The following is an 11,977-nucleotide window of genomic DNA, read 5'->3' as shown; positions in this document are numbered from 1 at the left end:
AACAGAGCTTATAGCTTATTAGTAGCTTAAAATAAACTATAAGCTCTTAAATAAGTTCTGCCAAACAGAGCCATATTGAAGTACAAAAAAATAAATTAAATTAAATTATAGAAAATACTACATGAACTTCTAATTTTTACTCCGTCTCACAAATTTGTGATTTAGACATTTTTTTAGAACCCACATAATAAAAATATTCTATCATTGTTTACAACATCATTGAATAAAAGTGATGGAGTAGAATTTGAGAGCACATATAGTAAAATTTATATTATATTATAGGGAAAATGGCACTTTTTCCCCCTGTGTTATATACTTATAGCACTTTTTCCCCCTATATTATTTAAGTGGCAATTTTCCCCCCTGATATATTAAATGGACATATTTACCCTTAAAATAAATATTTCCTTTATTTTACTTCTCCAACAAATTATAACCACAATTTGAAAAAATAAAATACATTAATTGTTGAATTTAGAATACTTTAAAAATAAAAAAAATAAAATTTTAAAATAATGTTTGAACCAACAGTTCAAATTGGATCCGAAATTGTGAAATAACGATTCAAAATAAAAACCAAATCGCGATTATATATACTTATATGTGAGAGTCAATATAAATGCGAAAAAAACATACACTATTTGCAAATATTATAATTCTAATTTTAAGCTATTGCTAGTAGTTGTTCCGATTTGAACCTCTAGTTCACGGTTCAGAATCTATTTTTTTCCACTTCACAATTTTAATAAACGGAAACCCAAATATTGGGTTATGTTATGAATCATAACCGATTTTTTTTTTTATTTGATTGCTATAGTGTTCGGTTCAGTTCGAACCGAACCGTGGCCATCCCTACGTATAAACAATAATTTGGTGAACAAGAGAAATAAATAAAATATGTATTTAAGGGTAAAAATGTCTATTTAATATTATCAGGGGGAAAAACCGCTACTTTTATAATAATTGAGGGGGCAAATATGAATGCATGAATAACTCAGGGGAAAAAAGTGCTATAAGCATATAACATAGGGAGAAAAAGTGCCATTTTCCCTATATTATATGAAATGTAATGTACATTTTCATCGGTTATTATTACAAGATTGAAAAAGTCAAAAAAGGTTGCCACATTTTTGCAGTAGGAGTAGAGTCAAAGGATGAGGTCGTTTGCCGGAATCTGACAGCTAGATTCCCTGCTCAATCCACTACTTTCTCAAAACTGGGTGATTCTTTTTGATTCCCCGGAAGATCTGCAGTATATATATTATTAATATTTGATATTTTGTCATCAATATTTTTGCTTCGCCCCACTCTAATAAAGTCCTGTAACCGCCTTGCTTGTGTCCTCAATCCTACTTCGCTGTCACCAATAACTCTTCCGTCTTCAGAAGAGAAATCAGATTCTTGGAACCCTTAGCAGGTTTCTTGGAGTGTCATCATTTGATTCTATTCTGATTCCGAATCGCGCAGTGGACCATATTCGCAAGTGGACAGGTGGTTGGCCAATCCTTTTCCTTAACATTAAAAGTGATATGTTTTTGGTTCTGTTGTTTGGCAGATATTTATGCAAAAAAGTTCAAGCTTTTATGCAATTTGTTTTTTGTTTTCTCCTCCTTCTTCTTCTTCCTCCTACGTTGTACTATCAACATGGTGAGTGGTTCCTATGTTTGTTTGGGTTTTGCTGAATCTGTTCTGGGTAGTTGCCAAAATTCAAAGTCTTATGTGTGTTGTGATGTGATCTGTTGATTTTAGTTCCTTTCAGGTTGACTGGAGTTCATATTCTATTCTTATTGGTCTTAATTGTATACTGTACTATGTAGTTTTCAATTGGAATAGTTTCTGCTGTTTTGGTTAAAGTTGCATATTTTTTACTATTAAGGCGAAATTCCCTCACCCCGAGTCCCCCTCACCCTCGACAACAGAATAATGGAGGGTAAATCACAGTGACTCAGCCGCTAATTAGATGGGGCCCACACTACGGTTACTGGTCTAGATCATGTGTCCTTGTCCACAATTACTAGTTGTTCATTTCTTGGAATCAGTCTTGTAAAGCCATTATATATTATGGGATGTTGAATTCTTCAGTATTGTGGTTAATTTTTTATTGGGTATATTGAATATTGTCAAGATTTCATAATATCTGGTGTTTATGTTTCTGTGATTGTCCCTGCCAGGATTTTGAGGGCATTACCTCATTAGTAACAGTTTGGCCTGAAGGGTTTTTATCTGGTGGGTTGAAAATGTATATGGTGGAGAGCAAAGGGGGTGCCATAGTCTGCATGTTGTTGGCTCTCTTGTTCCTGGGAACATGGCCTGCCCTTTTGACTTTACTCGAAAGACGAGGCCGTCTTCCTCAACATACTTATCTCGATTATACGATCACCAATCTTTTGGCTGCCGTGATCATTGCTTTCACCTTCGGGGAGATTGGATCCGGGAGGCCGAATTTCCTAGACCAAGTAACTCAGGTGAGCGCTTTTCGTAGCCAATGAGTAGTACTAGGGGAGGCTAACTTAGCATATTTGAATGATTATGTGATGATTGTGTCCATTCATGGTGATATTATAATGAATCTTTGCCCGTAGCTAAATGAACTACTACAAATAGAGGTCATTCTTGTAACTTGAAAGTGCAATTAGGCCACTGAACGAAGAGAATGGATGGTAACCTGCTATCAGGTGAAATTGCATTTGCATACATTTGGGATGTTTAGTGGCCTAATTGCACGTTTTTTTCGTTCAGTGGCCTAATTGCATTTTCATGTTACGTTCAGTGGTCAATTTGGACCTTATTCCTTTATTTCCTTTCGTTTTCCTTTTTGGTTTCGGGTCACAGTTTTAGGGATAAATGTTGCAGGATAATTGGCAGAGTGTCTTGTTTGCGATGGCGGGTGGGATAGTCCTCAGCCTTGGAAACCTGGCAACTCAATATGCTTGGGCGTATGTTGGTTTGTCGGTAACTGAGGTGGTTAGTTCGAGCATTACTGTGGTCATAGGTAAAAGGTTTTTTTTCCTCGATTTTGAATATCCTTTTTTGGGACACTGATGATGTTTTGATGCTTGACGTGTGAACGCCTCCTGATTGTAACAGGAACGACACTGAATTACTTTCTGGATGACAAAATCAACAAAGCCGAGATTCTTTTTCCCGGTGTCGGGTGCTTCTTGGTTGCTGTTTGTCTAGGCTCTGCCGTGCACGCATCCAATGCTGCTGATAACAAGAAGAAGCTCAGTGGTTTCTCGGGTCATTCCAAAAATGGAGCCGAGTATGTTTCTCTAATGCAAAAACGATATAATCTGGTCTCCATCTGTCATATAATTAGTTAAAAGGAAACAATATATCACAATCTCGAGATGCTTTCCTTACTTTCTCGTAGCTCGTTGGGGAATTAATTTCTTCCCCGAAAATGCATTTTCATTTCCCTTTCTGCAATTAACTCGTGCACTTTGTAAGAAACGTTATATTTAGTAGTTCGAAAGTTCTTATGTGAAGTTTTGTTTGCGTTATTAGGAACCAGAGCATGTCTGAATCCAACGAGACTCATATGAACTCGGGTAATGTGATATCAGTTGAATTTATCAATTTGAACGCCTCACGTCTTTGTCGTTTAGCTATTTATTGAGTTGGTGAATTTGAGCATTCACAGTTGGAAAAAACGATTTGGAGAATGGACTTGCCTCGGTAGAGAAGGCGAAGTTTGGGACAGCACTCTATCTTATACAGCTTGAGAACAAAAGATCAATTAAGGTTGTCATCCTAGACTCTTATTCTTCGCATTTTATTGCCATTAGCAAGAATATTCCCTAACCGGGGGGGACGATTTTTGTCTCGAAATGAACATAGACTACACGAAACCAAACATGGGAAGTGTGAGTTCTTAGGAACAACATTTTTGTGTTTTTTTGCTTGCAGGTTTTCGGGAAGGGCACCGTGATTGGTTTGGGCATAACATTCTTCTCTGGAGTTTGCTTCTCCCTCTTCTCGCCAGCATTCAACCTCGCAACAAATGATCAGTGGCACACTCTAAAAGACGGAGTTCCCCACTTAACCGTCTATACTGCTTTTTTCTACTTCTCGGTCTCTTGTTTCCTGCTTGCCATTATTCTCAACATCAGTTTTCTGTACCGCCCTGTGCTAAACGCGCCTAAGTCATCCTTCAAGGCCTATCTGTCCGATTGGAATGGTCGAGGTTGGGCGCTGTTGGCAGGTCTATTGTGTGGGTTTGGGAACGGTCTCCAATTCATGGGCGGTCAAGCAGCCGGATATGCAGCAGCCGATGCAGTTCAGGTTAGTTAAGCTACAACACAGTAACACATAGATCAATCAATAATGGAGCAATCGCAGCCAAATTGGTCAGACTATTGACTTGGTAACTACAAGACTTTACGTTCCACTCCTATTAGGAGCGGCCTATTGACCCTCTCGGTTTGTGCTAAATAATTATGAACAATCTAGGCTGATTTACTTCCTTGTGGTCCTTTATTGGCTAGTTTGACTTGACCTTCTTGGTTTGAGCCAGTCAGCTATCAACAACCTAGACTGGTTTACTTTCTCGTCGTCCTTTGTCGGCTAGGGTTTACCTACTCCACACCCTTAGATACTTTTTGGTTTGAGCTAATCAACTATGGACAATCTAGGTTGATTTACTTCCTTGTGGTCCTTTACTGGCTGATTTGACTTGACCTTCTTGATTTGAGCCGGTCAGCTATCAACAACCTAGACTGGTTTACTTTCTGATCCTTTGCTGGGTAGGGTTTACCTAGTTCACACCCTCAGATAGTGACTGTAATTGTTCGTTTCAGGCATTACCTCTTGTTAGCACATTCTGGGGAGTAATTCTATTCGGGGAATACCGGAGATCATCAAGACGAACATACATGTTTCTTGGTGGCATGTTGTCTATGTTCATCATCGCCGTTGGTGTCTTGATGGGTTCATCCGGGCACCGGAAGTAGGGTAACACACCAGAAAAAGCAATACATTGTTTCAGATTTGCAGATTTGCAGATACACAAGAAATTTCGATTTCTCATTTGGCAAAAACACAATTATATGCTGCAAGGCATTGGAGCAAATGCATCAAACAGAGTCTCATTTCGACGACTTGGAGAAGATGTAAAGCTCTGTGCATGTCTTGCAGGGATTCCACACCATTGTTAGTGTTGTAGTTTAGCAAAATATGTAAAGCAATAATATAAGTTTTTTGTAATCTCTGCAATTCCCATGTTTGGTAAACTCTTGATATGTATTGTATATGTGAAATCATCAGTGAATAAACTGTTCCCATTCTCTCAAAATCTGCAGTCCTAGCCCTAGAATCTCTCTAGCCTGCAAAGTATGCAGCCATGAAGGGAAACTTGAATAGCAATTGTTATATTGTGCACCAGGGCGCACAATCTGTTGTGCACCCTAAAATTCTCTGTTTCGTATATACATAATTATATAGTAGAATACACATAAACTTCTAGCGTAATACACATAATCTTAACATGATATATAATATACATAAACTCTTAACATAATACACATAAACTCTTAGGGTGCACAATACATTGTGCACCTTGGTGCACGATATAATTTGCCCTTGAATATAGAAACTTATGAAAGGGGACATTGAATAGGAAAACTTGCTGCAGTGATAGGGGAAACTGAATGCAAGAAATCTACTATCTACTATATCTACTATCTATCTACTATACTAATAAGAGTTCAAGAGAGTTAGGCCTATAATGGGTAGGAAAAATGGCGGTCAAATTTTTTAATCAAATGAATGGCTCAGATTGATCAGATTTTAATTTTTCCTTAAGATTTCCTAATTTATCCTTAATGAATATGATTATCCGTTAACTTTTCCATTAAATATTATCTTTTCCGTTAATTTCCGTTACTTCACCGTTAACTTATTCATTAATTTCAATAATAAAGGTCTTAGGTTCGAACCTCATCCCAATCAAAGTTGGTATAATTAGTACTTTATTTTACTCTTATTAAATTAAACAAAAAATGATACATATGCATTTCTTTAATTTAGAATTATGTGTCTACAATGTCTTTATTCAAAAAAAAAAAATTTATTCATTATCAATAAATTGAATAAGAGAAATAATTTCATTAGTTATATTTTCTTTATTTTTTTTCAATATAAAAATTCTTTACATTCAAATTCATCAATTGATTATATTCGCTACATTGTCCCTACAATGTCTTTATTAAAAAAAAAATATTCATTATCAATAAATTAATTAAGATAAATAATTTTATTAGTTATATTGTCTTTATATTTCTCCAATGTAAAAATTCTTTATATTCTATATTCACTAAATTGTCTATTATCTTTTATGTGCACTATTTTTTTAATTAAATATCAAAGTTATAATACCAAATAATGTTATATATTTATTTACCAAGTATTTTATTATTACCATGAAAAAAATTAAAAAATATAATTAATAAAGCCAATCTTATAACTACTTGAGGGATTTGTTGACAAAGAGAGTATTCAAATCACACAACAAATTGAAGTGAGAACTACCTCGCAATGTCCTTGTTTAACAATCAGCAGTTAGCGAATTATATTAGCGGATTTGACCAGCGAATTATATCAACGATTGGTAAAAATATTTGAAAAAATTAGCTGTTTAGATTAACATGTAAAATGACCTAAGGGTATAATAATAATAATAATAATAATAATAATAATAATAATAATAATAATAATAATAATAATAATAATAATAATAATAATAATAATAATAATAAAAATAATTGTTTAAAAAAATAAAAAAAAATATAATTAAGTCAATTATATTAACTACTTGGGAAATTTATTGACAAAAAGAGTATTCAAATCACACAACAAATTGAAGTGAGAAACTACCTCGCAATATCCTTGTTTGGCAATCTATTAGTTCTTCAATATTAGTATGTATTTAATATTTTATGCCTTAATTTTTATTTGCTCTCCCTTATGTCCCGTATTTGGTTTCAACCATACCTATACAATTATTTTATTGACAATTATAATCAATCTTGACTATATTATCTTGAATTTGTAAATTTAGAATTACATATTTAAATACACAAATTCAACATTTAATTATCTATGCATGAACAATTCCAATATAATCTTGCCTTGATATTCTTTAAAGTACTTATTTAATAAGAAAAAACATTGGGCATTATCTCAATCGCGCAATGCGCGTAAAAAAATTAGTAATGACATAAATGGTGAGATTAGAGATGTCAATTGGATCAAATCGTTTAGTTTTGGGCTATTGGGCTTATCGCGGTTTTAGGCTGTTGGGCTTATCGTGGTCTCGGCTGTTCGGTTTATTGATTTTTTTTTATTTAATTTAAAATTCTTGACTCTAACCTTAATTTATTTGACTTATGAGATGGGTTGAACAAATGAGCTTTCAAGCTAACTTACTAACTTTCGAGCCAACATCGCATGGGTTCAACTAATGAACTTTCAGGCTAGCGCACTAACTTTTAAGCGCTAACCTTGATATTTTTCGGGCAAGCTCTTCGTTAAAATTAACATCATATCAATTGGATCTACCTGTTTGATTTTCACTTGTTATACCATGAACTAGGGTTCACCTTGCAAGGTTGACCCGGGTCCAAACTACACAATTTACATACTGAATGTTCACATTTTGCATACACAATTTAGATACAGAATGTTCACACACATCTAAAATAGCTCAATAGGTTAGAGCATGTGGCTGTAATCCATACATACTGAATGTCCAAAATACACAATATATATATATATATATATATAGTTGGAATAGCTTAATTGGTTAAAGTATGTGGTTGTTAACCACAATGTTGGAGGTTCAAGCTTTCCTTTTAGCGTAATTATGTTGCATGAAGATGGGGTTTTTTGTCCCTTGAGTGAGGCCCACAAAAGAGAGAGAGAGAGAGAAAGAGTAGTCTCCTTCATGTGAAGTGAACATTTGCGTCTAGTTGGGCGCATTTAGAGACTTTTTTAAACTCCTCGAAAATCACACCATTGAAAATGCCCTTAGCGTTAGTTGAATTTAAAATTATTGGTCCTAACCTTAATATATCTCACTTATTTCAGAATTTTGGGCCAGTCCATCAATGGTTACCTATCTGCTGAGGTTGACCAATTGTTATACCATGGACACTGAATGTTCACATTTTACATACACAATTTAGATACAGAATGTTCACACACAGCTGGAATAGCTCAATTGGTTAGAGCATGTGGCTGTTAACCATACATACTGAATGTTCAAAATACACAACTTACATATATAGCTGGAATAGCTCAGTTGGCTAGAGCGTGTGGCTGTTAACCACAAGGTCGGAGGTTCAAGGCCCTCCTTCTAGTGTAAGCATCTTTAATTAAACATAAAGTTGTTGAAAGAGGGAGAGAGTATCCATACTCCTTCATGTGAGCATGTGAAGTGCCTAACTATAGAGATTTTTTTTTAAACTCCTCGAAAATTACCGGAATTTTGGGCCAGTCCATCAATGATTACCTATCGGCTGAGATTGACCAATTGTTATGCCGTGGACACTGAATGTTAACATTTTACATATACAATTTAGATACAGAATGTTCACACACAGCTGGAATAGCTCAATTGGTTAGAGCATGTGGCTGTTAACCATACATACATACTGAATGTTCAAAATACACAACTTACATGTATAGTTGGAATAGCTCAGTTGATTAGAGCGTGTGGCTGTTAACCACAAGGTTGGAGGTTCAAGCCCTCCTTCTAGCGTAAGCATCTTTAAGTAACCATAAGGTGGTTGAAAGAGGGAGAGAGTACCCATTTAGTGAGCTCCGGTTCAAGCCCTCCTTCTAGCGTAAGCATCTTTAAGTAACCATAAGGTGGTTGAAAGAGGGAGAGAGTACCCATTTAGTGAGCTCCAGACTCCTTCATGTGAAGTGCCCAATTATAGAGATTTTTTTTTTAAACTCAAGAGGGAGAGAGTACCCATTTAGTGAGCTCCAGACTCCTTCATGTGAAGTGCCCAATTATAGAGACTTTTTTTTTAAACTCCTCGAAAATTACACCAATGAGAATGCCCTTAGCGTTAGTTGAATTTAAAATTATTGGTCCTAACCTTAATATATCTCACTTATTTCGGAATTTTGGGCCAGTCCATCAATGATTACCTATCGGCTGAGATTGACCAATTGTTATGCCGTGGACACTGAATGTTCACATTTTACATACACAATTTAGATACAGAATGTTCACACACAGCTGGAATAGCTCAATTGGTTAGAGCGTCTGGCTGTTAACCATACATACTGAATGTTCAAAATACACAACTTACATATATAGTTGGAATAGCTCAGTTGGTTAGAGCGTGTGGCTGTTAACCACAAGATCAGAGGTTCAAGCCCTCCTTCTAGCGTAAGCATCTTTAATTAACCATAAAGTGGTTGAAAGAGGGAGAGAGTACCCATACTCCTTCATGTGAAGTGCCAAATTATAGAGACTTTTTTTTAAACTCCTCGAAAATTACACCAATGAGAATGCCCTTAGCGTTAGTTGAATTTAAAATTATTGGTCCTAACCTTAATATATCTCACTTATTTCGGAATTTTGGGCCAGTCCATCAATGATTACCTATCGGCTGAGATTGACCAATTGTTATGCAGTGGACACTGAATGTTCACATTTTACATACACAATTTAGATACAGAATGTTCACACACAGCTGGAATAGCTCAATTGGTTAGAGCATGTGGCTGTTACCCATACATACGGAATGTCCAAAATACACAACTTACACATATAGCTGGAATAGCTTAGTTGGTTAGAGCGTGTGGCTGTTAACCACAAGGTCAAAGGTTTAAGCCCTCTTTTTAGCGTAAGCACCTTTAAGTTTTTAAACACTCCTCGAAAACCACACCAATGAGAATGCTCTTAGCGTTAGTTGAATTTAAAATTATTGGTCCTAACCTTAATATATCTCACTTATTTCAGAATTTTGGGCCAGTCCATCAATGGTTACCTATCGGCTGAGGTTGACCAATTGTTATACCATGGACACTGAATGTTCACATTTTACATACACAATTTAGATACAGAATGTTCACACACAGCTGGAATAGCTCAATTGGTTAGAGCATGTGGCTGTTAACCATACATACTGAATGTTCAAAATACACAACTTACATATATAGTTGGAATAGCTCAGTTGGTTAGAGCGTGTGGCTGTTAACCACAAGGTTGGAGGTTCAAGCCCTCTTTCTAGCGTAAGCATCTTTAATTAACCATAAAGTGGTTGAAAGAGGGAGAGAGTACCCATACTCCTTCATGTGAAGTGCCCAACTATAGAGACTTTTTTTTAAACTCCTCGAAAATTACACCAATGAGAATGCCCTTAGCGTTAGTTGAATTTAAAATTATTGGTCCTAACCTTAATATATCTCACTTATTTCGGAATTTTGGCCAGTCCATCAATGATTACCTATCGGCTGAGATTGACCAATTGTTATGCCGTGGACACTGAATGTTCACATTATAACATACACAATTTAGATACAGAATGTTCACACACAGTTGGAATAGCTCAATTGGTTAGAGCATGTGGCTATTATCCATACATACTGAATGTCCAAAATACACAATTTACACATATAGTTGGAATAGCTTAGTTGGTTAGAGCATGTGGCTATTAACCACAAGGTCAAAGGTTCAAGCCCTCTTTTTAGCGTAAGCACCTTTAAGTTTTTAAACACTCCTCGAAAACCACACCAATGAGAATGCTCTTAGCGTTAGTTGAATTTAAAATTATTTGTCCTAACCTTAATATATCTCACTTATTTCAGAATTTTGGGCCAGTCCATCAATGGTTACCTATCGGCTGAGGTTGACCAATTGTTATACCATGGACACTGAATGTTCACATTTTACATACACAATTTTAGATACAGAATGTTCACACACAGCTTGAATAGCTCAATTGGTTAGAGCATGTGGCTGTTAACCATACATACTGAATGTTCAAAATACACAACTTACATATATAGCTGGAATAGCTTAGTTGGTTAAAACGTGTGGCTGTTAACCACAAGGTTGGAGGTTCAAGCCCTCCTTCTAGCGTAAGCATCTTTAATTAACCATAAAGTGGTTGAAAGAGGGAGAGAGTACCCATACTCCTTCATGTGAAGTGCCCAACTATAGATACTTTTTCTAAAACTCCTCGAAAATTACACCAATGAGAATGCTCTTAGCGTTAGTTGAAATTTCGGAATTTTGGGCCAGTCCATCAATGATTACCTATCGGCTGAGATTGACCAATTGTTATGCCGTGGACACTGAATGTTCACATTTTACATACACAATTTAGATACAGAATGTTCACACACAGCTGGAATAACTCAATTGGTTAGAGCATGTGGCTGTTAACCATTCATACTGAATGTTCATAATACACAACTTACATATATAGCTGGAATAGCTCAGTTGGTTAGAGCGTGTGGCTGTTAACCATAAGGTCGGAGGTTCAAGCCCTCCTTCTAGCGTAAGCATCTTTAAGTAACCAATAAGGTGGTTGAAAGAGGGAGAGAGTACCCATTTAGTGAGCCCCAGACTCCTTCATGTGAAGTGCTGGTTGAAAGAGGGAGAGAGTACCCATTTAGTGAGCCCCAGACTCCTTCATGTGAAGTGCACAATTATAGAGACTTTTTTAAAAATTACACCAATGAGAATGCCCTTAGCGTTAGTTGAATTTAAAATTATTGGTCCTAACCTTAATATATCTCACTTATTTCGGAATTTTGGGCCAGTCCATCAATGATTACCTATCCGCTGAGATTGACCAATTGTTATGCCGTGGACACTGAATGTTCACATTTTACATACACAATTTAGATACAGAATGTTCACACACAGCTGGAATAGCTCAATTGGTTAGAGCATGTGGCTGTTATCCATACATACTGAATGTCCAAAATACACAACTTACACATATAGCTGGAA

General features: G+C 35.9%; 1 protein-coding gene and 9 non-coding genes across 12 annotated transcripts in view; all 10 read left to right on the top strand.

Moving 5' to 3' along the window:
* The first annotated feature begins 1,119 nt into the window (after nt 1-1,119).
* On the top strand, nt 1,120-5,293 carry LOC109166061 (ureide permease 1-like). Of its 3 annotated transcripts, none has more exons than XM_019314949.1 (8): nt 1,120-1,417; nt 2,172-2,465; nt 2,854-2,992; nt 3,088-3,262; nt 3,508-3,551; nt 3,644-3,744; nt 3,910-4,284; nt 4,800-5,293. In XM_019314949.1, the coding sequence occupies exons 2-8, from the start codon at nt 2,238-2,240 to the stop codon at nt 4,950-4,952; spliced, it is 1,215 nt and encodes a 404-aa protein (XP_019170494.1). In that variant the 5' UTR covers nt 1,120-1,417; nt 2,172-2,237; the 3' UTR covers nt 4,953-5,293. The 3 variants fall into 3 exon arrangements, with proteins under 3 accessions (XP_019170494.1, XP_019170493.1, XP_019170492.1); XM_019314948.1 differs by having other exon boundaries at nt 1,120-1,483; XM_019314947.1 differs by lacking the exon at nt 1,120-1,417 and adding an exon at nt 1,549-1,647.
* Nucleotides 5,294-8,284: 2,991 nt separating this feature from the next.
* Nucleotides 8,285-8,359, top strand: TRNAN-GUU. Its single transcript has one exon. It is a non-coding gene; the product is annotated as a tRNA-Asn (tRNA).
* Nucleotides 8,360-8,684: 325 nt separating this feature from the next.
* Nucleotides 8,685-8,758, top strand: TRNAN-GUU. The gene has a single exon. It is a non-coding gene; the product is annotated as a tRNA-Asn (tRNA).
* Nucleotides 8,759-9,327: 569 nt separating this feature from the next.
* Nucleotides 9,328-9,401, top strand: TRNAN-GUU. Its single transcript has one exon. It is a non-coding gene; the product is annotated as a tRNA-Asn (tRNA).
* Nucleotides 9,402-9,787: 386 nt separating this feature from the next.
* TRNAN-GUU lies at nt 9,788-9,861 on the top strand. The gene has a single exon. It is a non-coding gene; the product is annotated as a tRNA-Asn (tRNA).
* A 314-nt stretch (nt 9,862-10,175) lies between these two features.
* Nucleotides 10,176-10,249, top strand: TRNAN-GUU. The gene has a single exon. It is a non-coding gene; the product is annotated as a tRNA-Asn (tRNA).
* A 386-nt stretch (nt 10,250-10,635) lies between these two features.
* On the top strand, nt 10,636-10,709 carry TRNAN-AUU. The gene has a single exon. It is a non-coding gene; the product is annotated as a tRNA-Asn (tRNA).
* Nucleotides 10,710-11,024: 315 nt separating this feature from the next.
* On the top strand, nt 11,025-11,098 carry TRNAN-GUU. Its single transcript has one exon. It is a non-coding gene; the product is annotated as a tRNA-Asn (tRNA).
* A 348-nt stretch (nt 11,099-11,446) lies between these two features.
* TRNAN-GUU lies at nt 11,447-11,520 on the top strand. Its single transcript has one exon. It is a non-coding gene; the product is annotated as a tRNA-Asn (tRNA).
* Nucleotides 11,521-11,970: 450 nt separating this feature from the next.
* The window catches only part of TRNAN-GUU, a 74-nt gene continuing 67 nt past the window's right edge, over nt 11,971-11,977 (top strand). Inside the window, exon 1 of the tRNA in view lies at nt 11,971-11,977. This exon is cut by the window's right edge and continues 67 nt beyond it. This is a non-coding gene — a tRNA (tRNA-Asn).

This window comes from Ipomoea nil, unplaced genomic scaffold, assembly GCF_001879475.1.
Source record: "Ipomoea nil cultivar Tokyo-kokei standard unplaced genomic scaffold, Asagao_1.1 scaffold3087, whole genome shotgun sequence".
NCBI classification, from domain to species: domain Eukaryota; kingdom Viridiplantae; phylum Streptophyta; class Magnoliopsida; order Solanales; family Convolvulaceae; genus Ipomoea; species Ipomoea nil.
Note: the sequence above shows the minus strand (reverse complement) of the source record. Positions and strands in the feature narration are given on the sequence as shown.

Coding starts and splice junctions, on each gene's coding strand:
- LOC109166061 (XM_019314947.1), top strand. Junction 2,993..3,087: donor GAGCATTACTGTGGTCATAG/GTAAAAGGTTTT, acceptor TGATTGTAACAG/GAACGACACTGAATTACTTT. Junction 3,745..3,909: donor AGAACAAAAGATCAATTAAG/GTTGTCATCCTA, acceptor TTTTGCTTGCAG/GTTTTCGGGAAGGGCACCGT.